The sequence below is a fragment of the Euleptes europaea genome, chromosome 6 (genome assembly GCF_029931775.1).
Source record: "Euleptes europaea isolate rEulEur1 chromosome 6, rEulEur1.hap1, whole genome shotgun sequence".
Lineage (NCBI taxonomy): Eukaryota > Metazoa > Chordata > Lepidosauria > Squamata > Sphaerodactylidae > Euleptes > Euleptes europaea.
In genome coordinates, this window is record NC_079317.1 from 27,519,465 (window position 1) to 27,545,926 (window position 26,462).

Here is a 26,462-nt window from a genome sequence, read left to right on the forward strand (position 1 = left end):
TCGCCCCCCACCCCCTTGAATGGTCCTCCGAGCTCACGGGGGCCTTTTCGACGGGGAGGTGGCCCCTTGCCCGCTTGCTCGCCGCCGCCACAGCCCCCCTGCCCTGTTTTCACGTGCAGCTGCCTTTTTGCCTGGCAACCGCCCGTTTCCCCACGGCCCCTCCAAGGGCGCAGCCGTCTCCCCCGGTCTGAAATTAATTTGTTTGGCTGCGCACCGCCGAGGCGGCAAAGGTTGGGCATTCGTTTAATTCTTCCCCCCCCTCTCTCCTTGTGCAAAGGAAGCGATGAAATTTCCAATCGAGACGCCAAGGAAACAGGTGAACTGGGATCCGCAAGGTGGGTGCTGCTTTTCCACTTTTTGGAATATATCTGTATTATTTTTATCCTCCTTCCCCATCGTGAGAACTGAGATGGTTAATCCTCCTGTTTAAAGACTGGGAGGAAAGGCAGGATTTGGCGGAGATTTGAACTGGGGGCTTTGTTGTTATTGTAGCTCTGTCCCTCCTCCCCTTAGTGGGGCTCTCTTGTCTTGGAAGATGGTCAATGCTACTCCAGTCTTGGGTGGGTAGAAACTTGCCTGACTGTAAAAAAACAGGTAACCAGATGTGGCATTTTTTCCCCTTTCTCCTCCCAGCCCAGGTCTCCCCACCCTGCCAGCATTTTAGTCTTGCTGAAACTGGAAACTTGTCTGGAGGTGATAAGCGTGCACGGGGAATCTTTTATTTTTGTTGTGAGATTCCTTTGTTGCTTGTGGCAATTGTTGTTTCCAGCCAATGGGGCAGTGGACAGAGCCGGGGACCGTCCGCTGTGGTGCCCACGAAGTCAAATTGTCTCGTAGACTTTAGCCAGCCAGGTTAAAAAGCCACTGAGCGGGCTGCTGTTGGGATGGAGTTATAGAGGCTGGGCAAATAGCGAAGCTTAAAGAGCCCTTGCAGGTGTTTTTCTCTGCCTTATTAAAAATTAAGCCACGCTTCCAGTGTGGCCGCTGGTTGGGTTAATGCTGTGCTTAGATGGAGAGTATGTTGGAGGAAGTATGTTGTTTGGGTGAAGAATAGAGGCAGGGTGAGGGACGTGTCACTGCTGTGGCTACATAGATGCTTGCACACCCAGATGCCTACTTCCGGCAATTTGTGGAGTAGCGAAATAAATGCTTAAGTCATGTTTTTAAGTGGTGGAGATGATCTCGGAAACTGGCACTCTTAGGGTTGCTTTTATGTCTTGGAGCAGGGTGGAAGCATATGCCTGTAGCCTTGTGTGGCAAATATGAATAGTTTTAATGCTCCCAGAAAGGGTGAGGGATGACCACTCGGTAAGTTTTGTGAGAGTCCCGGTTTGCTTGTCTCCTCTGTTTCACTCCCTTTTCACTGTTACTTCGCCAGTGCTCTAAAATATGCACATCATGTGTGAAATAGTTGACTCCTGTGTTCAGTAGCATGAAAGCTGAAGTAGGAGGTCTACAAAAATACCCACAAAGCTTGATTTGCTTGCCTGACTTTCAATATGCTTGGGTCTCCATGTACCTGAACATATGAAGCTGCCTTCTACTGAATCAGACCATCGGTCCATCAAAGTCAGTATTGTCTACTCAGAGTGGCAGCGTCTCTCCAGGGTCTCAGGCAGAGGTGTTTCACATCACCTACTTGCCTAGTCCCTTTAACTGGAGATGTCAGGGATTGAACCTGGGACCTTCTGCATACCAAGCAGATGCTCTACCACTGAGCCACAGCCCCTCATAAATAATTACCTGTATGTAAGAACCATGGAAACTGTGTTGATGGTAAAATTCTTGCTGTGTGAAAGAATAATATCATATCAAACATCATTTTATTTTCTGTTTCTTGTCTCTTTTTTAAAAATCAGAGTATTTAGTTGTACCCCAAAAAGTTCATGAATACCGATAGTGAGTTGGGCCACAATGTGGGCATGGGTCTTCATCCCCAACAGGTGGTTGGTCCCAATTTACCAGTTGTGTTGAGAAGTTCATAATCTTCAATATCAGCCAACACAGATGATGTGATTCTTTCCTCCAGAGTAATGTCTGGAGAGCGCTGCATTTTGACTACACTCTTACACTTGTCATGAAGTGATGCCAAAAATGAAGAGATGGGCATATTAATTTCCTGCTGTGTTGGCAAGACTAGATGTGGCACAATTTTAGGCTGTCTTTGGCAATGGTATGGGAGCTACTTGCCCATGGCTTGATTTATTTGTTTAATTCATTTGTACTCTCTTTCTTCACAATGGGGATTCAGTCAGCTTGCATTGTTCTCCTCTCCTCCATTTTATCCTCACAACAACCCTGTGAGGTAGGTTAGACTGAGAGTGTGTGACTGGCCCAAGGTTATCCACTGAGCTTCCATGACACAAGTGGGGATTCAAATCTGTGTGTCCAAGATACTAGTCTGACACTCTTAACCACTGCACCACACTGGCTCTCTCATCCTATGATGCTGCCATAATGCTGAAATGCCCCCAGGCAGAGTTAAGTGGTTTGAATCTTTACCAGTTGGTTATTGTTTCTGACTGTGTCCTCAGTTAACTGAAGTTAACAGGAGTGTAAGAGGTAGCGCTTGGACTGGGAGCCATGGATAGTGTCCCCACTAGAACAGAAATCAGAAGATCAGGATTATTAGTTTGTTTGCCTTTCACATGCCAACTTTCTTTACACACCCAAGGGTCATGCACAAAGAATTAAAAAAATTAACCCAAATAAAACATCAAAACGACAGGAAACCTCAGAAATGTGTTCACCTGGTAGGCCGCCTTGTACCTATTCCACAAGAGTGACAGCTTAGTGACTCACAGCGGCTGCTGCACTTTTATTCTACAGGTAGGATGCTACCTCTTGTGCAGTGGTTCCCCATTGTATAGTTCCATTGTGTGACTGATAGTCAAGGGACAAAGAAGTGTCTACTATGACAGTCCTCCGCCCTTCACAGTATAGGTAGATGCATTTGTGTGTGGGGGGGGGGATGGGAGGGGCACTGAACATGGGCAATTCCATTGGTAGCCCCTATGAGAGATCTATTTAACTGCCTGAATTGTTAATTTGCGCAGCATTTTTTAACACAATATATTTTAAAGCCATTTACTGGTAATGTGACAGAGTAACTTGATAAGGACTGCGGTTTGGCTTACAGAGTTATCTTTGTGCCGTTTCTCAGAATCTCAAACTTTTTCAGTCGCTTGAATGTAAGAGACAGGAGTAGAATCTCTTTTAAAAAGGAAAAGGATGCTGAGGTTCTTGCCACTCTCCCACTGATCCCCGAGTGAGCGCTTTGGCGAGTTATTTATTTACTTGTATTGTTTTTGTTTTCATATTTGTAAAGTCTTGGGGAGTAATAATCATTATCTGATTTAGGGGGTCAGTGTTAAATGTAATTACCATCTGTTAAGTCATTTGATGTCCCCAAATGAATGGCACCGATGTAAGTTAATTACAGTGCATTTATAATCCAGTGCTAAAACAATTAAGTGGGCTGAGCAACTTCAAATGCTGTTTGGTTCCCAGAGCTACCACATTATTACTTTTCTGAACATATGTATGATGAAATGTGTATACGATCGAAGATGTATACCCTTATAACTTGCATATTGTCAGATGTGCATCTAACCCCTGGGGTTGACTCAGATGACCATTTTATTAATGTTATGTTGATCATAGTTATAATGCAGCCTGGTTGTTTGAAGTTTTCTTTACTCCACAAGAAGTTATTTTACATTGCATTCATATCCAGCCTTACTTCAGCTTGCCAATTAAAATCATGGGTTTAGAGTGGAGTAACTCTGTATAGGACTATTAGATTAAATCCCTACTAAATTTTCTGCTAATGGAGGGCATCCTGTTAGTGGAAAATTTAGTTGGGATCCAAACCTTAATGTCCTGTGTTTGGTTATGGGAGGAAAGCTCTCATAGGATGGAACTGTTATTCAGTAAATTGTTTGTTAGGTTATCTGAATCCATGTCCAGATACAAATTCAGCAACCCTCATGAAGGATGGTCGACCAAGGGCTGGTTTATACAATACTTTTTCTGCTTCCTTCAATCATGTGCTTTACTTGTATGGGTAGTGCTACATAATAAGTTTGGAGTTCATGGAACTTAGCTATGATAGTTTCCGTTGAGTGTACTCTTGGGTGACAAACTTGAGATTGTCTTTTGTATAACATGTGAAATGACCCACAGAGTATCATGGATAAATATCATCTGATAAACGCAGTCCTGCCCAATTCATATAAATGGGTTCACGGAGGCAGGGATATTGCATTTTTCATGAAACAACAGGGCTGTAAGGAAAAAAAACCCCAGAGATCAAGAATTGTGCTGGACATTTGTTATCAGCCTTGTGGGACCAATTCTGTGGTATTTAATAGTGTCTCAATTTTTGAACCTCTATAGAATATAATGGTTGTGTAGCCTGAGAGTTTGAGACATGTACAGTTGCTACGGTAACCCCAGTCATGTGGGCCTCTCTCTGCTGGTGGGAGAATGCAAGCTTTCCAGTATGAAAAGGAGCTGTGTGATGTCTGAACACCACTTTGCTCCCTCACAATAGATCATGACTTGTTAGAACGTCGTGTCTCACCTGCATTTGAATTTTTGAAGGCGATATGATCGGGCCTTGTATGGTACAAAGAACACCTGACACAAATTTAAATGCAGCCAGCCTTAACTGGAACATCCTCCCCACAGGAAACCATAGTTTATGACTTCAGTCCGGTCAGGATTGTCATCTAAACATACAGTGCAATTCCAAGCAGCTTTCCACCCTTCTAAGTCCATTGACTTCACTGGATTTAGAAGGGTGCAGCTCTACTTAGAACTGCATGTTTCGATATTTGCAGATTCCACCGACATCAGTGAAACTGCTGAATAAGTAGCTTGGGGCCTGTAGCCCAAGGGAAAAGGTTAAACACTGAGACTATAGAGGCAGGACAAATAGTAAAATGAAGGAGATGGGCCATGTGAGGTAGCATGTCTGGGGAATGGCTTAATTTTTGCTGGCACCAGCAAAGAGATTTTATTTTTCTGGTTAAAAAGCTGATGTAGCTTTGGTGTCTCTTTACTACTGTATTGATGTTGTAATTATTTTAATGCTTTGTCAAGATTGGAAGATTATGTATAGTTTTTTATGATTTGATGGTTAGCTGCTTTGGATAAATATTCGTTTAGAAAAGCAAGATATACATGTTTAATTAGAAGAAGAGTTGGTTTTATACCCCACTTTTCTCTACCGTAAGGAGTATCAAAGTGGCTTACAATCGCCTTCCCTTCCTCTCCCCACAACAGGCACCTTGTGAAGTAGGGGGAGGGGGCTGAGAGAGTTCTGAGAGAACTGTGACTGGCTTAAGGTCACCCAGCAGGCTTCATGTGGAGGAGCAGAGAATCAAACCCGGTTCTCCAGATTAGAGACTGGCGCTCTTAAACACTACACCATGCTGGCTCTCAATAAATATTCACTGAGTTATGGGACCTTGCCACACTCTCCAGAATCTCTTCCCCATATATTTGGTAGAATCATGTCACATGCAACACAGGAGCGCATCTACAGTCCTTACCGGATGTCCTTTTTTCATTGCCCATAACTGGGCTGCGTTTGCCAAAAATAACTTGTCAACTCATTTATTGTAATTTATTTATTTGAAACATTTCAGTTCCACTCCTTACATGTGAGACAGATTATAAGAAGTTAAAAGAAAACACTTGAAAGTAACACTGTATGGTATTTTTGTGGGGCCCCCTAAGGGAAACTTTTGGAAGAAACTAGATTTAAAGAAAAAGGGAGTTGATAGTACATAAAGTCTGTAAAGAAATTGAGTGTGGTTGCTGAGGTTAAAAGGCTGTGCCTGCATCAGCACAAATTCACCCACTCATACAACTTGAGATGCAGGCTGATGCATGATTCATGGGGTCTGTGTAGCCCAGCAAATGGATTGCTCACAACTGAATTACAGGGTTTGTAAAATACATTGGCCTTTTCTTCTGACTTCTGCATGGTTTCCTGTGTTTTATATCTTTGCTTCTCCTACTGCTTCGAGACCCTGAGCAGTGAAACTATATGGGAACAATCCTAAGATGATCTACTCAGAAGTCCTATGTTATTCAGTGGGGCTTCCTTCTAGGAAAATATCTTTAGGATTGCACTTTTGCAAGGGCTGCCTTCCTTTTTGGCTGAGGAAATGTCAATGTGGGGATGGGTGTTTAAGAGAACTTTTACTTTTTCCTGTACCTGTACATTTTCCTCTGCAAATGCACCCCAGGCCAGTTTTCCTTAGTTAGCATATATGTTTATTTATATATTTAGTTATTTATAGCCCTCCTTTCTCACCAAGACTCAAGACAGATTACACAACATGAAACAGTGTAAAACAAAATGAACGGGACTTCCAATAAACAATCCAATAGAGGTTTGGATTGCAGAAATCTGAAAATGAGCAGAAAATCGTAGATCTGAAATCTTGTTACTAGATTATCTTTGCCACTGGCGGTTCCATCTGACATGGAAAACAGCTGAATTTTCCCTGATTCGGCAGTTTCCAGTTCGGATAGAGCTGAAGTAAAAAAAAGGCAGGAAAACGACGAGCCGAACTCGGAGAGTTCGGGCGGACGCTGGATAAATTCGTACAACTTCGGCACCCCCAAATCAGCATTCTCCCACGGCCAATGGTGGCCCAAGCTGGGTCTTCTTCTGGCCAATCAGAGCAGGGATTCTCCCTTTTGAATTGGCCAGGAGAAGAGTATAAAAACTCTTGTTGTTCTGCTGGGGGGGCTTGATTGCCTCTGTGGAGTGTGATTTGGGGGGGTTACCTGTCCTGGGGGGGCTGATTGCCTCTTTGTGAGTGAAATCAATCAATCCTGAAGATACGGAATTTGCACAGGTCCCACTTACGCTAGTAGCGTTATAAGATGCACTTTGGCTGTGTTGAAATGAAAAGATACGTACGTTACCCATGCTAGTTACGCTGTTTACTTACGCTTTGAGCATTGTTGGATGCACTTTCGGCATAGTTACATTGGCTCTTAGAAGCCACGGACTGGCTTCTACTATGTGTGTGTGTGGAAGGGAAGCCAAAGGGGGGGATGACCTGTCCTGGTGTGGGGGGGGGGGCTTGATCTTTGCAAGTGGGATTGTTGCTATGGAAGATTGAATCCAGCAGCATGAAATCAATCCTGAAGATACGGAATTTGCACAGGTCCCACTTACGCTAGTAGCGCTATAAGATGCACTTTGGCTGTGTTGAAATGAAAAGATACGTAGTTACCCATGCTAGTTACGCTGTTTACTTATGCTTTGAGCATTGTAGATGCACTTTCGGCATAGTTACATCAACTCTGGGAGGCGCAGATCTGTTTAAAGGGCCCCTGCTTGCCTTCAGGGGCCCCCTGAAGGCACGCGGGCCCCCCCTGAATTTTCCCCCGAACTCCGGATCTTGCCCGAATTTCGGAGATCCGAAGCAGGGGAGTTCGGACTTTGGCACGGCCCGAATCAAAAAGGGACGAATTTTGCCGAATCAGAATTTTACCGATTTTTTTTTCAACAGCCCTAGGGGTGACCTGTCCTGGTGGGGGGGGGGGCTTGATCTCCTCTTTGCGAGTGTGATTATTGCTGTTTTCACTGGTTACCACCTTCGCCTGGAGTTCAGTGTGGGTCGGTGAGTCTCTCTCTGGGTGTCCCAGAAACAATGGGAAATTTTGCCTTGGATTTGCCACTCTCTGATGCACATTAAGGATTGCCGGCTCCTCTTCATTCCAATGTACGGAGGGGGGAACCCCTTCCATACCCCATAACTCGGGGGTCCCAGACTCAATCTGCACCAAATTTGGGGGTTCTTGCAAGAAGGGTCCCCTCAAGCTACACTGAAAGTTTGGGACCTCTAACTCCAAAAATGCTTCACCCGGAGCCACGGAAAACTGTGAATGTGCTTAAATGGCATTATTCGGCCGAATTTATTCACAAACGCCGAATTTCATGCCAAATTCCACGGATCTGAATAGGGGGAGTTCGGACTTCAGCATTTCCCTAATAAAAACGGGCCGAATTTTGCCGAATCCAATTTTTTTTCAACAGCCCTATCTACAACCCACTTATTTGTCTTTTTTGGTGGTCCATGGTATCCCTAAAATTCTCCTTCAACACCATATTTCAAATGAATCAACTTTCTTCCTGTCAGCTTTCTTTCACACCCATATATAGTAATAGAGAATATGCTAATATGAATTCTCTTGATCTTGGTTGCCAGCAACAAATCCTTACACTTAAGGATGTTTTTCTAGTTCCTTCATGGCTGCTTTTCCCAGTCTCTATCTCTGCCTGGTTTTTTGGTTACAGTCCCTTTCATCTCCATAACAGCCCTGTGAGGTAGATTAGACTGAGAGAGAATGACTCACCCAAGATCACCCAGCAAGCTTCCATGGCAGAACAGGGATTTGGACCTGGGTCTCCTAGGTCCTGCTCTGACACTCAAACCACCATACTCTGCTACATGAGTGGTTTAGGAACGATCCTAGTTCAGATCTCTCAGCTTCAGTCCTCTGACCTGAAATACACAAACAATAGTAAAGATCTTCCATGATGTTAAGGATTGCTGAGAAAATGTGTGTGAAGCAGTTTGGATGCTTTAAAAAGTGCTCTGTAAATACTAAACATTATAGAGACAGGAAGCCTGCGTGACTTTTTTCCCTTGCAACCTTTTGGAATAGGTTGGAGAGTATGCTAGGGAAAAGATTACTAATGACTGGAGAAGCATTTAGCCGTATAAATAGTAAGAAAAAAGTGAATTTTAGTCAAGCCAAAGAACTATGTTTTACTTATCTGGAGACTGATTATGATAAGAGGTAGAGGGGAAAAAAGAAAAATCTTAAGTGATATTGAGACTAGTTGATAAGAAAAGTCTCTGGGGCACTGTTAGTAGTTAAATTCAGTTAATCTTGGGCTGCAGCTTAAATGATAAATATCACACTTTATACAGCTGCCACATGTGGACATGTGTAATCCATTCAACAGTTTATGGATAGTCCCCAGACAGTCTCACAAATCCATACAATGCCACCTCTAAGCACTTTTGTGTCTTTTCTGTAGAATGGGGAAAATGTAAGAAATCACATTTAGCTAGACAAGCCTCAGTTGACTATGAATTAAAAGATACTCCTGTGCATGCTTAATTTCTTTTATAAAACATGCTAGAGGGACAAAATAGACTGCTGCTTATGGTTCAAGCAGAATATTCAGACTTCCAACTTGCGGCAGATTCTCTCTCTCTCATATATATATGTGTATATATATACACACACATATGTGTATATATATGTGTGTGTGGGTGTGTGTGTATATATATACACACACACACATTTATATCCCATCTTTAATAGCCCAAGCCAGCTTACATCACAGCCATAAACCATCATCATAAAACCCTATGTTGTTATTATTTTTTTTATAGTTGCTATAATGATGTGATGACCAGCCTCCTGTTCAAGTCACATATGCTTCACTGGCTGCAGTCCTAAGAGTGCTTTCCTTGGAGTAAGCCACATTGAATTAAGCAAGAATTACTTCTGAGTAGACCTGCTTGGGATTGTTCCTGCTGTGAGAAGCAATAAGTAACACGGTATGCCCTGGGCATTACCACCACCATGTCAGTTTGTTATGATCAGTCCACTATATGGGCAAATGGGGCATTTGCCCCAAGCATTGTAATGTCCAACATCCTTGCCTGGGCAGCTGCCATGGCCACTAGCATGACCAATGGGACATTTATGGGTGGGTCCTCCTATTTTACCTTTTTCCAGGATTTGTGGAGTCTACACAAGTGCCAGGCTGTGAGCTTTTCTCGCCATGTTACAAAGGGTTGCTAAAGCTCTTGTAAATCAGATACTGAAAGTAACTACAAAGTAGTAATAAATGAATCATATGACAGGATCTACAAACTATGTAAATCAGCTGAATGGATATCACAGAATCCAGATTAGGTCACATAAAGTCCTATACATCTGGTCAGCAGCTAGTGCTATGGGAAGCCACATCAAGGAAAAGATGGAAGGCCCTCATCCTACCCCTTATCCTAAAGTGAACAACCGGCTAGTCCCAACCCAGTTGGTACATACCCCTCTTGCCCCTGGGTTGGCAACTTCCATGTTTCAGACAATATAAGCTGAAATGGACACATGTATGTTATGTTTTGATATCTCAGATTCTGCCCTATTGGCAGAAGATCCCAGTGTGAGCATGTGTAGAATCCTGCTGCCCCACTGCATGTTCAGTATTCACACCTTTGCAAAGTTGCAAAGACATGTGTGCCGAACATGATTCACAATATAGATTCCCAAGAAGGAAAAAGATTAAATGCAAACGTGTCTTTGCATTATATTTGTCAATATTTTACATCCATGTAGCAAAAATTTGGGATTTCTCTCTCTCTCAGCCTAATAATGTACTCCCTTTCCTTTTTTAGAGAAGAAATAGCAGAGTTATTGCTCATCCTTCATTTGACCTGAAAACTATTTCAGTACAAAAGGATAGTGAAATGATTCCAGGAGTTTGTCTCACCAGGATAGATATGACTTTCCCAATTCTTTTTCTGTTTCCTGTAAAAAATGGGGTGGGGACTTTGTTGTGGAGAAGCAGCAATTAGCACTACCATAGCAACACCATCCCAGAGGACCACCTTGCTGCTTTATGCAACAGGTACGAAATGGTGAGCTTTATCGGAGCCAGCAAGTTCATATCCCAGAAGAACTGACTCAGCCTTCATCCTTCTAAGGAAGATTAATAGAAAAGTATGCATTGTTGTAAAGCACTCTCTGAAACAAGACTTTAAATGCAAAGATAACTTATTTTCCTCTGTACGCCTTGAAGATCACCAGTGTTCCTACCGTGAAAGTAAGGACATTTAAATTTATTCCCCAAAAGGGGGAGGCGTACCAGTTTGTAATCCAGATTCAGAATATAGAAAGATTCGATGATGCCATAATTATAGTGTCATCATAGGTTCTTAATCTACAGTGGTAATGCGCTTGATTTTTGGGAGCCTCCATATACAGAGGCAGGGGAAGGCATTGACCTTTATTACCCTGTTTGTTGGCCCTGCAGGGCAAGTGGTTGACCTCTGTGTGAAACAGGATGCTGGACTAGGTGGACCGCTGCTCTGATCCAGCAGGCTCTTCTCATGTTCTTATGTAGGGTTTCCAGCCAGCTGCAGGTGTTATACTTAGGAGTTCTTTGGACAAACGGTTTACCTCTCTTTGATGGGCAACGCTGCATTTAATTGACGCTGTGCAATAAGCAGCTTATGAAATGCTTCCTGTGTGTAGAAAATACAGGATTGTATTCTCATTTCAATGACTGGATTTCCTCCTGGTAGGCACAACGAACATCTGTACATGGATGGGACCCTTGAAACCCAGCCCCATAGAGGGTGTTCTAAGTAGCAGACTGTATGTGTAGCCCTTTATTGTACAGCTCTGCCAAACTCATTGCAAACTTCCACCCCTCTTGGTATGAGCAGAAAGGGACTTGAGCAAGAGGCTATTTCTGCCAATTTCTCACTTGCTTTGGCAACCCCCCCCCCCAAAGCCACATCTGATTTCATTCCTGAGAACCTCCTGACCCCTCTGACCTCAGGAGCTGGGGGGATGACAAAATGAGAAGCCACAAAATCAGTTCCACTCACAATTTGGTTTATCCAAGCCTTGCATGAATGTAGCTACATTGTTGGATCTATGTGGCAAATAGCTCACCATGTGGAGCAATGTCTGCTTTCTTTAGATTTTAAGTGAGAAGGTGAGAATCACTAAGTAGGGAGAGAAGTCCTCAATGGGTTCAGCGCATCTGATGCAGCCTCCACATGGATGTTTGCATGTGCGAATGGGCAATACCCAAGAGGAACATATCCTTTAAAAAAAAAAAGGAACAAAAGGCTGAGCAAGAAGCACAGGGAAATATATGGAATGAGAATCTCATCAGTACTTTTATATATTGGATATACTACCAGGAATTGCACCTGTTTGGAGTGTGGGTTTGTAACATGATCTATTTCTATTGAATATTGAGATATTTGAATTAAATTTGGTTTGTGCGTTCAGGACCAAATTTGGTAGGCATATTAAGAACACATTTCATGTTTGACTACCGTCTTGATGTCTGCATCTGTTTCCAGAGGGGCGCAGAAAGATGTAACACACCACGATGTGACATCTCTCTTAATGATTGAAATATTGCAACAAAGCTTAGCATGCATGCTTATGTCACAATTCTTCATTTGAAATGCAGACACCCTTGAATACTGCACTCATTTTTAAGGAGGGAGAAATGGAGTAAGTGCTTTGCAATGGATTATCTAGAGCAAAGTCTGTAACATTGTGTTGTACTGGTCATAAATTTGGATAGGCACATGGAGTCAGTGTCAAGGGGCTTCTCTTTAGTGAAATGGCAGTACCGCTAAGACTTCCGTTCATTGTAGTTTTATGCATCTCTTGTCACAGTTTCTTGTTTCCTGTGTGAAACTGCTCTTATATCTGGGCCTTATTTTTTACTACAGTCATTTCAATCAGAATACACAACACTATGTTGTGTGTGCGCGTGTTTTCTACCATTGAGCCTAAGGTTGATTCAAGTCCAGATTAAATGGACTGCTTCATGCAGAAGGAAATAACAGTGAACATGGGCTCAGAGACATTTTAGACGTTGTAACTAGGGAAAGGAGGTATCGGAGAGCCTGGATGAAAGATGATGTTTTGGCTGGCTTAGTTCCATTGAAACCTGGAATGGGCCAGTTGACATGGCTGGTTGTTTCCAACAGTGTCAGATATTGCCAACCAGTAGTTTATTGCTGTTTTCTTGGAGAGCTCATTGGACAATTATTCATATTAAATGAGTGTCTGCAAGAAGATTTTTGAAAAGCAGGATCTTTTCAAAGGATAGAAACATTCAAACTTTAGGTAGCTTTTCAGAAATTAATAGAAAATGACATAGAATATAAACATGATAGCTGCTTAGCCGAGATAACTAAATGCAACCTCTGTTCATTTTTTTATAATTTTTATTAGATTTTTTAAAAGAAAACATGAAAAAAAACAAATACAACAAGAAAAAACAAAAACAAAATTACAAAAAAGAATACAAGAAATTATAAAAGGGTATTCATATACCATAATTAATACATTCATAATTACTAATTTATAATGTTAAGCCAAGATACCCTTTCCCCTCCACCCACCTAAAGAGTGACCCTTCACCCAGACTTCCGCAGAAGTGTCTTAACAGTTTTATTTTATCCATTAATATTATAAATCACAATTGTTAAAAAAATTGATTTCTATATTTCATTAATTAATAAAGTAAAGTCCGTTGTTGCCAACTTATCCCAATATGAGGTGGCCTTAACCCATGTTTTTTTAAATTCTCCCATATCCTTTCCATGCAAAAATTCCGTTAACCTGGCCATCCTCATATACATTCATCATTGCAACTTCTATGTTCAGAGGCAGTATATCTTTTGTATCTCAGATGCTGGGCACAAACAGTTGGAGAGAGCTTTCCCTTGGTGACCTGTTTGCGGGATCCCTGCATGATTCTGCTAGAAACTGGACGCTACCCAAAGCAATCTTTGGTTTAATCCAGCGGAATTTATTACTAGAAATGAGGAATGAGCAAGAGATGAAAACACAAGTTGGTAAAACTCCAGACTTTTCATTTGTCCCACTGTGTGCAGATGCTGATTGGACCTCAGACAGGATGTAGCAGCTCATTCATACTGGTGTCACTGATAATAATAATTGTGTGCCGTCAAGTCACAGCCAACTCATGGTGCTCCCAGGTGCAAGAGGTTTTCAAGGCAAGAGATCAGCTGGGGTGGTTTGCCAGTATGGTGTGGTGGTTTGGAGCAGTGGACTCTAATCTGGAGAACTGGGTTTGATTCCCCACTCCTCCACATGAAGCCAGCTGGGTGACCTTGGGCTAGTCACAGTTCTTTCTAAACTCTCTCAGCCCCACCTACCTCACAAGGTGTCTGTTGCGGGGAAGGGAAGGTGACTGTAAGCCAGTTTGATTCTTCCTTAAGTGGTAGAGAAAGTCGGCACATAAAAACCAACTCTTTTTCTTCTTCTTCCTCTGTGTGGTCTCCCATCAGGTCTTTCTTCGTGGTCTCCCATCCAAGTACTAACCTAGCTTCCAGGTTCTGATGAGATCGGGCTAATCAGGGCTATTCAGGCTGCTTTGTGTCATGCTAACAGGTATCGTTTTCCTTGAGATGGAAAGGAAATCCCTCGCTGTCTTTTAGTCCTTCACAGAGTGCTCTCCAGGGTGCTGTATGCATTCTGCAGACTTCCAAAAATGCAAGCTCAGTAAAGAGCTGCAAAGTGAGAAAAGGGAGGTGAAAAGTAGCAATTTCTGCCTGCGGCTTCAGTTCAGTACTTTTATTTCAGCCCAGAGACAATCTGCTGCAGTCTGTTCAGTGCTGTAAAGTCAGGCTTAGGGCTATTGTTCCTCCTCCAGGTTGCCTGTCCTAATTAACAAAGAGCTCTCTGGTGGTATTTGGAAAACTCACATCCTTGAGCATCTCCATATTTATTGTGACCTTGGCTACTGTAAGGTCAAATGAAGGTGCAAGGTACCTGTTGGGCCTTGTCCGCCTGTGTCAGACTCCTCAAAGGCCCTTGAATTGAGCCTTGCTGGGAACAGTTTGCAAGGCTCCACTGAAAGCCCCCATTCCTCAGAAAGTTAGAATGGTCCCCAGTTTATGCAATTCACTACCCAGGCCTGGCCAATTATGATCACATCTGTAGTTTCCCCCCAAAGGCTTCATCTTTCTAATCGAATCTTTATGATAATCACAAAACTGTGCCTTCTGGAACCTGTCGTATGTTAATTTTTCTGGATTATTTGACTTTTGGTTTGATTTTTAATAACCTTATTAGTGATACTCAGTGGCTCAGGAGCCATATGTGGCTCTTTGACATGAGACCTGTGGCTCTTCTGAGCACTGTTCCCCAATTTGGGATCTGCTCCATGTTTCAGGACAGTGGGTAAGGCTGTTGTTGACAGGCGGTGCCCACCTTGAAACATTCACTGCCAGAGGGAGTGGAGAATAGGTGAGCCGCAGGCTGTGCTAGGGATAGAAGTAAAGGGCCCAGAACATCATGTGGATGTGGCCATGGTTATAGTTACATATTTACTAGTTTTATCATATTATTGTACGTGTCTGTTTGTTCGGGTGGCGCGTGGGGCAGATGGTCATCCTGTAGCTCTTTTGGTTTGTGGTAATTTCAAAGGTGTCTCTGTGCAGGCCTCGGACTGAGTACCACTGATGTATTGTTAGGTTTTTTTTATCATGGTATTTTGAGAATTTTAAGTGCCATAAAAATACTATCCATTAATGAGAAAGCACTTCATGGAGTTTGCCCGATATGGTGACATCAAAATAACTGCTCTCTAAAAGGACCATAAATAAATTAATGGAGATTAAGTATCTCAGGGGCTAATTGATCTGTTATGTGAAACAAGCATGTTGATGGTCCAATTGTTCCTAAGCCATAAGATTGTCAGGAAGCTGCAGGGACAGGGCAGAAAGTGACTGTGAACAAATCCCTTTGTTACTGACACAGCTTTCATTGTTCCTGTCTGCCCTGTTCTGCAGCTTTTTCATTGGAGTCAGGATGCTGTGTCCATTGATATGATCTAGCAAGACCTCTGAGAACTAAATGTTGTAGACAGGGGATGACCATCATCTCTGTTTTATGGGTGAAAATACCAAAGGCATCTGGCTGAATGCTGTTGGGAACTGAATGCCGGACTAGGCCAAGTCTAAATGATAGTTTATCATATTCCCAGTTGTAAGGTGATGTGTGATATGAGTGCTTGCTGTGTGTGTTGATTGTCTTAAGCATTAATCAACATTTTATGATGTAAAGATATGTTTTCTTTTTAATTTTGCCACTGAGACCTCCCCTCCCACAAGCTCCGGAGGCTTCTTATCCCATAAGTCATTGTTAGGTTTTTAAAAGAAGTCGCAGAAGGCAGTATTTTAGAAAGAGAACTATAGGGATGGACTGCTAGATGGTCTCCGTTCTTTCAGATGGTTTGGAATCAGAACTCTGTGGAAGATACCAAAAGCCATGTTCCCCAGAAGCATAATCTGAATGCCATGGGATGAAAATATCATATAAAATCATCACAAAGTTCTTCAGGTGGATTTTTGAGATGACAAGCTACCGACTCAACATGCCAAATGCACTTGGCAACTCTTCTAAACAAACAAACAACCATTTTCATGTGACACATTTATCTCCTCATGAACAATGTATCATTTAGATGATCCCTTACATGGTTGTTAATCTGATTCATTGAGACCATTTTAATGTTCTTGCTAGTCTTACATTGTCACTTCTCTATGAGTTATTACTGTCTTCTACTCAGTAGAGACTAATCCAAATAGCTTTCTAGGCCTGACTTTGGTTATGAAAATTAAAAACTGGTTTACACATGCATGTACAGGTTGAGTATCCCTTATCCGGACTGCTTGGGACCATACGTGGTCGGTATTTTTGATCTTTCCTTATGGATTGGTCCGTGGGGGGAGGAAAAGGGGGGGAAGGGGGAAATTTGTATTGGAAGAAGTGAGCCTGTGAACATCCTCTGTTTAAAAAGATTTCATTTGAGTTTTATTACATTTTTATGCTGCACTTCCTCCAGTGAACCTGGGAGGGAGTTTTCAAATATCCTCCTCCATTTTATCCTCACCACCAGTGAATAGGGAGAACTTTTTCTCCCTCCTCTACAATACTAGAAGTTGGGGGGGGCACACAATGAATTAGATGAGCAGTATATTCAGGGGAGACAAAGGAAGTATTTCTTAATAAATGCCTAATCTGTCTACCTAATATATTTTTATGCCATCTTTTCTTCAAGGAGCTCAGGATGGTTGTGGGACTGGGCCTGTGGGACTGGGCAAGTCATGGGATTTTGTTTCATGTGATGTTTGCCTTGGGACTGGCTGGTGTGCGGGGTTGCAGGCAGAATCTGGGGAGAGGTCCCTGTTGGCAGCCCTGGCAACAGCCCTGTGAGGTAGGTTAGGCTTTGAAAGACTGAGTGACCCGAGGTCACCCAATGTGCTTTGTTTAGTGAGGATTTGAATCCTCATCTGACACACAGATCCTCCTTTAAATAGCAGTTCTTTCTGTGGTCATTAATCTGTGATGGCTCATTCAGACAAACAAGGTATCATTCCATGCCTACAGGCAACAAATGTTGAATATGCATTTATGAACTGGTGCTCTGTTTGACTCTGAGAAGTGTTTTCTTTGCTTCCCTTTTTTGTGTTTTGACTACATTTTATAATAAAGCTGTGATCAGACCAACACTTAAATAGAGGGTTTTTTCCCCATTTACTCTTTATATTCCATTTCAAATCAATTAGGATTTGGTTTAGTCCAAGAGCCATTAATTACTTGGGTTTCAATTTTAGTTGACTGGAGAGAATCTTGTGGATTTTCCAGAAATCAACAGGAATCGTGCTGTTAGACACTAGCTGGTGATGTATGGCAATTGCCACCTAAGGATTGTTTTAATATGGCAGTTTTTACATTTTTAAAAGAACTTCTGATCAGGATGATAAATGGACCATTAAGATTCATTCCTCCATGGAATGTGGCACTGAGATCTCCTGAGTGTAAAGTAAAGACCTAAATGACAAGAAAAAGACATTTTTCCTTTTGTAATATCTCCCTACATGGGGACCTTTGAACTGTAGGAGGTTACAGATTCTTGGGGAATTTCCAGGTAACTTTAAGATGGAGAGGATAAGGGTGAGAAAGAAGAAGACAGAAAAGAGGAAGGAGGCATCAGTGGTGAACAGTAGCCCTTTTCAGGCATTAGGTTTGACTGTGTATGTGGGGATTATGCACTACATGTGATGCTCCTAGTATGTGCAATCACCATTTTGTCTAAAAGGGACAATATGCATATATTCTGCCTTTGGAATGTAGGTTTCACAAACTTGAATTTTCCAGGGTTCTGGAGTGCTCGTAGCAAGCCTGAGAAAATGTGCATTGCCCATTTCAAACAAAATGGGAACTGAACGTGTTGGGAGGATCATGTGAAGGGTATTCTCCTTGTAAATGCAGTCAGACATAATGCCTGAAATGGGCTGGCGTCTTCCTCACCCCTGTGTTCTTCTGGCCCTCCTGGGACATGTTCTTTTCACTCAAGAGGAGTTGACTATACATAGTGCCAAAGCTGTCTTCTTCTCTGTGTTGAGGAAGTACCCCATAATGTCTCAGGGGCTGGAGAGGCTTGCCGCTGCCACTCACTAATGCTTCAGAGCTGCAAGGGGCAACGTTGCTGCAACCCTTCCATCTTTTTTCCCTTTGAGGAGCTCAGGGTGGCATGCATAGCTCTCCCATCCTCTTTGTTAGCATCACAACAACAACCCCGTGAGGTAGGCTAGGCTGAGAGAGGGTGCGTGGCCAAAGCTCCCCCAGTGAACTTTGCCACTGAGAGTGGGAAGTGTTTTATTTATTCATTCATTCGACTTTTATCCCGCTCTTTCCCAGCAAAAGTCAAGCTCAGAGCCTCTGTCCAACCGAGGACTGCCAAGTTCTCATTCAGCACTATCATCAACGTGCCACAACGGCTTTCTTGTGTACACTTGTGTGCAGGCTGATAGAAATTCTGTTTGAGCAGGGGGGGAGAGACCCACCAATCTGAAGGCTGGTGTGTGGGCGGGGTTGTCTTGAAGTGGGGCCAATTTCAGTGCTGCCTGAACAAAGCAAATTTCTCCCTCCTGCAAGCTGCCGCCGCCAAGGAGCAGCAGCGCAAGTCCTGGACTGGATTGTATTTCTGGTACGTGCTTACAGATTTGTAACAGAACAGCACTTTGGAATGGGATTGGTTGTTTGCAAAAGCACAGGTAACCTTTAGGGTTTGACATTTGCCGCAATGTTGTGGTTTTTATTGCCTTCACTCCCCTCCACGTACACACCTTTGAATTCACTGGCACCAGGAGCCGCAGACTGCTGGAGGGGTGCTGATGTCAGCGGCGCAGACGCTGCCTTTGAGAATCCTCTTTAGAGAAACAGATGCAGACGGTCCCTTATAGTTTCTGGATGAGCAGCATCTCTTCAGCATTCAGCTGTTAATGTGAAATGTATCCTGCTGCAGTAAAAGATAATGCCGTTGGCCTGGCTGTAACTGCCTTTGCAGTACAGCTATGTCAAAAGCAGGGTTTCATTGGGCACAGCAAAGCTGTTGGAAAGCTATTGTGGCATAATGGTTAGAATGCCGGACTAAGATGTGGGGCAATCCAATTTCAAATGCATATTCTACCCTGAAGACTCACTGGGCGACCTTGGACCAGTCACTTTCTCAGCCTAACCTCACAGGGTGGATGATGTGAGGATAAAACCACCAACATTGGGAATTATAGGGCACGGTTTCCAGGTAAGAGAGTGTGACTAGAGACCCAACATGTCCCTTTTAAAAGCATTGGCTTCAAGTAACACTGTCTTGCTCTTAGTCCCAGCCCTTTAATTTTCCATTGGAGTGTGTGGCATGTCTTGCTACCTTGGCCTTTGGGGTTTTCCGAACTAAACTTCTATTCCTTGACCTACAGAATTTTTCATTTGACTTCTCCTGCCGGCTGGAGGAACTAATATCTGAACCATGCAGCCGTTCCAGCAGACACAATTTTCTAGCTGTGATTTGTGTGAATGCAGAGCGCGTAAATACACTGTGCATGGAAGTGGCTGCTGAGAACTGGCCCCTGTCAGAATCCTCATGGCTGTTCTGACATTGCTACTTCCATATGGCTCTGTTTGTGAAGACACTCTGCATGGAGGTATTTGGAGAGCCAGTAGGGTGTAATGGTTAGAGTCTCTGATGACCACCAGGGAGACCTGGGTTTAATCCAATCACTCTTTATCAGACTAACTTCATTTATAGGGTTGTTGTGAGGATAAAATGAGGGAAGGGAATCCTATGCACAGCTCTGAGCTCCTTAGAGAATGGGTTGGAGGTGTAAACAGGATTGAAATCAACAAAAACTTAGGCCTTATTCAACCTTGCAGATCAGTCCTTCCAGCGGGTTGATATGTTCATGTCATGCACAAAAATCACACTAGGTCATTCCAGATTTAATTATATAGATTAATCTGGAGTGCCTACTCAACCTGGCTCTCTTGACAATCCCTAAATACAGGCCTCCAGAGAGAAATTTTGGGCTTTGGAGAAGCCAATTTTGATTGACAGCTGCCAGTCTGAGTAGACAATACTGACTTTGATGGACCAAGGGTCTGATTCAGTATAAGGCAGCTTCATGTGTTCATGTGACCCTTGCCCTAGTGAAAACTAGGAAGCGTAAGAGTGACACACTCTCTCCTTTCTTTACTTACAAAAGGTGGAGTATAGGTGTGAAATTCACATGAGTATTCCCCTCTGAGCAAGATTTCAGGAGGCTTCCAGTGAAGAAGCCTGCTAAGTCATGTGTCACAACTATAAATCAGAAAGCTACTACTCAGGTACATATGAACACATGAAACTGCCTTATATTGAGTCAGACCATCATTCTGTCACAGTCAATATTGTTTACTGTGACTGACAACAGCTCTTCTGGGACAAGCTGGGGATTGAACCTGCATGCAAAGAAGATGCTCTACCTCTGAGCCATGACCTCTTTTGAAGGTGTCATGTGGCAGGTGAAGTGTAGACTTTTTACCTACAATGCTTCATGTCTCTTATGTATGAACATAGTGCAGTGTGACCAAGAAAATAAACTGCCTGGTCACGCACATAATGTACTAGGGACAGCATGGTCAGAAGCAAGTAACTAGTCCACATTAGACAACTATTTTAAAGTTAATTATTGTACTCTGCACAAATCAGCTTATTCTTCTAAAACAGCGATGGAGCGTTTCAGCTGACAGAATTCCTGGATGTATGCTTCATCTGCTGAGTAGGATGAAGGCAGCAGGCAGAGTGTGGGATCCCATAACAGTTTTGTACTGATGCGTTTACTGTTGACTCATAACCAAGGAAATCTGGAAATGAATTCATTGTGTTGGGTCTTGTAAGAGGTTGTTCTCATGGGAGGTTAAATTTGGAGTCACTTCACCTTAAGAATTTCCCTCAAATTAAATTAGCTGTAGGAAAGGTTCACAGCAATTGAATTAGCGCTGGAGTGACATTTAGACCATCTGGCCCTTTTCTTGAAGGCTTGTTATGTGACACCTCGCTAACCCGTTGTCTTCAGAAGATAATTACCAGAACCTTTTCTAGCTCCCAGTTTTGAGACTATGCCTATTGACCTTAGTAGGAGTATTCTATGCGTGTTCTTTTCACATAATCATTCATATTCCAGCGAAACTGCCACAGCAAGTATTCCAAGACTCAGTTGTTAATAAATAATTCAAAGTAGGGCTGCAAGCTTTGACAGGCTTTGTCAGTAACTTAATCAACTAACACTCCAGTTGATTAATTGGTAGGATGCAGTTTTGATAGCTGAATACCCTGCCTGCCAAAAATGAATGGCACACATTATTATTATTTTTAGTCTGACTTTGTTCAGGGGTGTAACTATGTTAGTAAATGAAAAATGAAATACTAAATATGACCTTATAACAATGAGTGGCAGGTTTTGTGTGCCAAATTATTTGTGCTTGCATGTTGCATTAGGATTTCAGAGTACACATCTGTTGAGATTTTAGTCAGGTGTAAATATATTTAAATGTAATCAATTAATTGGTCAAAAGGCTAGTGGCTGATGAACTGAATTTTTATTTGATTGACAGGCTTAATTAAAGCAATACATCAGAATCCTTAGTTTGCAAGCCATATATATGTGCGGGGTGGATAAGATGGAAACGGGAAGACAAGGGGAAGGGGATGTTAAAAAATCATGAGCCACCCTGAACTTTTAGACAGGGCTGGGTAGAGACATGAAAAACAAATGAATACATAAACATACAGCCTGGATAAAATATTAAGTAGTTTTTCTGATTATGGAAAATTTTGGACAGCTCATACATGTAACATGTGCTTTTTTTTTTTTTTTAAGGGGGGACTTAAGGAGGGAAGTGATCATAACTGCAGAATTGGCCATGTCAGTTGTATAGGGAGGTTTCAATATAAAGTCTGCTGCTCAATCTGTATGACCCATAAGTAGGGTTGCCATCCTCCAGGTACTAGCTGGAGATCTCCTGCTATTACAACTGATCTCCAGCCGATAGAGATCAGTTCACCTGGATAAAACGGCCGCTTTGGCAATTGGACTCTGTGGCATTGAAGTCCCTCCCCTCCCCAAACCTCACCCTCCTAAGGCTCCGCAGGTATTTCCCAACCCAGAGCTGGCAACCCTATGTGAACAACCTTCCCCATCTTGTGTAGAACGTGCTGTTTGGCTGTTACCCTACCCTGCATCATTAGTGTATGGTGTTAAATTGCTGCCGGCACTTCTGTTTCAATGGCAAGGCATTTATCAATGCCTTGGGTGCTTTTTAGTTTTCTAGTCTGTTATGTTTATGGCTGATTTTATGAATGTATTATTTTACATGTTTTTATTGTGAATTCTGTCAGGTGCCGTTTTGTGGGGAGGGTGATTTGGAAATATTAAAGCTCAAAGGAGCTAAATTAATAATGGAACTGATCTTGAAGGCAGCTGACTAATCCTTTGTGATGGTTTCCATACCTTGCCCTCTCTAAACAAACAGGATCTTTACCTTTCCCCACCGGCATCCTCTCACTGGGGAAAGGCTGCATCACAACACTGGCAAGTCCCCTTTGAGGCATGAGGATCTGCCAATTTAATGTGTGTGTTGCATGAACTGAGATTTGTCATTGCCTTTAATGAGCAAGATTAAATCCCTTTCATGATAAATTTACAAACACACACAAGCAGAATTATCATGCTGGGAGAACAGGCTTTGAAGAGACCTTTTGGAAGGACCCAGGCTGAAGTCAGAGAGAAGGAGGGTGGGTTTTAGTTTTTTCCCCTAGTGTAGGGAATGGCTTGAAAGTGGACCACTGCCTATGGTATGTATCCCCATCCTGCTTTTGACTCTGGTAAGCAGTTTTGATAGTCTTTCATATTGTTTCATAAAAAAACCTTGCTGAACCTGTTGGGCGCGAGGCAGCAGCAAGACTAAAGAAATGGGTGCGTATCTCGAATTGGATCGCAACCATTATGTTCTAATTGCTGTTGTTCTCTGTCAACTATTGTGTACCACTCTGCCTATCCCCATCTCAAGGGATATCATAGTGTTGCTAAAGGTACAACAAACTGATTGGGGGTGGGGAGATTACCAAAATGAGGGGAATATGATAGTGATTTGTAAAATAATACGTTATATGAAGTTAATGGACACAGAAAACGTTCTCTTTTCCTCTGGTTAAGCTAGAACTGGAGGGGCAACTGGTGCCGTGGATTGGCGGTAGATTCAAAATAGAGTCATACAATGTATAATTAATGCATGGACTTCACTGCTAGCATAGATGGGTTTAAAAGCAGGTTAAACATCATGTCTGATGCTGTTATGAACTCAGACATTGTATAATATGGCACTGATAATGCACACATGGTCCAGGTGAACATCTTCTGACTGTGATCTTTGTCCTTCATCAGAATTTCTGAGTGCAGCCTCCATGTGTACAAGGTATATATGTGTAGGCTTTATACAAGTGACATGTGTCCTTCCAAAAAATGCTCTAGTCTCCACCTGTGTGCATGGTTTGTACATACCTGGGCTCTGATCAGAAAGGTGCATGCATGTTTGGGGGGGGGGTCAGCAGCTGTGATCCTGATTTCCTCCACATGGTCACTGTAAGTTCATAACATCTAAATTTACATATATGTGCATGCAGTGATCCCCCCCTCACCTGTCTTTGTTCTAACAATGTAATAAAGGGTACACTGGAACAAAGTACTTAATCTAGATTTTGAGTAGTCAACAGTTGGCCTCTAACACAAAAATACAGGAAGTTTATGTGCTGGTTTTGTATATTTAGTAACTCAAAATGTCTGTTTTTTGCTGATGTTATAGTTGTGCTCTCTCAGACCTTCTTAGACACTAAGATGGCTGACTGTTATTGTGACCAAGGTTATGTCATAAGTTACTGAAAAAGTGTACTGATTTTGTTTTACAATGTGAACTTATGTGATGTTACTCCAGCCATTTGACATCAATGGTATTAGACTGGAGTAACTCTGGATAGGATCATACAGTTAGTAATTTTAGAGATCTATTTGAATCAATTGTAAGTTTCTGTCATGATCTGTGTTTTCAAAAATAACATTTGAAGATAGTAAAACCTGATGGGGGTGTTCGTCATATATCAGTTTCTACTACAATTTACCTAGACGTGATGTAAATAGGAAATGCTATTTAGAGGACAGAAAGACCTGGGTGGAAATGAAAAGCTGATTTCACCTCTCCTTGTTCAAGAGGCAAAGCCTCTTCGCCTTTATGTAATATGAGAACATTTGCAAATGAAACCCCCTTCACTCTCTTCACAATGAGTCAAGGAGGTGCACTAAAAGATGGTGTCACACTTTGGGGAATTGTAATGTGCTGTTTAGTGAAAGCCTCTCCCTACATGAACAGACAAAGCCTTGATATCATTTTTCTCTAAATCTTGAACTAATAAGGTCACTGTGGAAACTGAATCATTTATGCATTATCAAACTCTGTTGCTAATAATAACTCCAGTCCAAAGCATTCATTCTTCTGTATGGATGGGTGTAACATTCTTGGTACAGTATATCTCCCATTAGCTGAACTTCCATTCATTAAGAGATCAGCTCTGCTCAATTTATCTCTACTGTATGACCCTTTATCTTTGTACATATGTCATCTCTGACCTTGTGCCAAACTGGACAATAGTTGGAGGCAGCATCATGTGTTAAAATCAGCCATATTAACCATGTTAGTAGCTAGCTTCGCCACTGATAGTCGGGCAACGAATGGGCTGATTGGTTGCTGGGAACCAGTAACAATAGAAACTCTTGAGTGGTACTAAGGAGTTAAAAAGTAAAGGTAAAGGTCCCCTGTGCAAGCACCGGGTCATTCCTGACCCATGGGGTGACGTCACATCCCGACGTTTCCAAGGCAGACTTTGTTTGCGGGGTGGTTTGCCAGTGCCTTCCCCATTAAGGAGTTACAGTCCTCCTAATGTATTATTCAGCTATTTGTGGTATAAAATTCAACTGGTTCTCACTCTATTTTCTAATGCAAAGACTTTCTCCATATAGAACTTCTTATACACAGGTTCATGGAGGAGGGGTCCATCAATGGCTAAATTGGGAGAGGTAGCAAATACGGTAGAAGACAGAGCCAAGATGCAGGATGATCTTGACAGGCTGGAGAAATGGGCTAGAAGTAATAAATTGCACTTCAACAAAGACAAATGTAAAATTCTGCATTTAGGTAGGAAAAATCAAATGCATAATTGTAGGATGGGGGAGACTTGTTTGAGCAGTAGTGTGTGTGAAAAGGATCTTGGGGTCTTACTAGACCAAACACTGAACATGAGTCAGCAGTGTGATGCTGTAACTAAAAAGGCAAACGCAGTCTTGGGCTGCATCAACAGAAGTATAGTGTCCAGATCACGCGAAGTGATGGTATCACTTTACTCTGCTCTGGTTAGACCTCAACTAGAGTACTGTGTTCAGTTTTGGGCACCACAATTTAAGAAAGATGTAGACAAGCTGGAACGTGTCCAGAGAAAGGCAACAAAGATGGTGAGGGGTTTGGAGACAAAGTCCTATGAGGAAAGGTTGAAGGAGCTGGGTATGTTTAGCCTGAAGAGGAGAAGATTGAGAGGGGATATGATAACCATGTTCAAGTACTTGAAAGGCTGTCATATGGAGGAGGGTGCCGAGTTGTTTTCTGTTACTCAAGAAGGTCGGACCAGAACCAACGGGTTGAAATTAAATCAAAAGAGTTTCCGTCTAGACATTAGGAAGAATTTTCTAACGGTTAGAGCTGTTCCTCAGTGGAACGGGCTTCCTCGGGAGGTGGTAAGCTCTCCTTCCCTGGAGGTTTTTAAGAAGAGGTTAGATGGCCATCTGTCAGCAATGCTGATTCTGTGACCTTAGGCAGATGATGAGAGGGAGGGCATCTTGGCCATCTTCTGGTCACTAGGGGTGTGGAGGGGGGAGGTAGTTGTGAATTTTCTGCATTGTACAGGGGGTTGGACTTGATGGCCCTGGTGGTCCCTTCCAACTCTATGATTCTATGATTCTATAGGTGCACTCTGTCAAGAAATGGTACAGACATTTCTTGTAATCTGCAGTGCAAAAGTCCCTTCCGCCCATAAGTGAGACTGATTAGAGCTTTAGTCGGGATCTTCTAATCTGTGACCCTATAGAATCAGCTCTCCCTCTGAGACCTAAGCTGGTATACCATGTACAGACAATGAAAACATTATCCTTAAACTTTCTTTGAAGATGTAGCTGCTAAGGGTTGAACTGTATTCTTTT

The 26,462-nt window shown here is 42.5% G+C and overlaps 1 protein-coding gene across 1 annotated transcript in view; it reads left to right on the plus strand.

Moving 5' to 3' along the window:
• Positions 1 to 229: 229 nt before the first annotated feature.
• The window catches only part of KCNK10 (potassium two pore domain channel subfamily K member 10), an 81,474-nt gene continuing 55,241 nt past the window's right edge, over positions 230 to 26,462 (plus strand). The window contains exon 1 of the mRNA XM_056851344.1: positions 230 to 335. Coding sequence (XP_056707322.1) covers positions 284 to 335 — 52 coding nt within the window. The 5' untranslated portion in view covers positions 230 to 283. The remainder of the gene's footprint in view (positions 336 to 26,462) is intronic.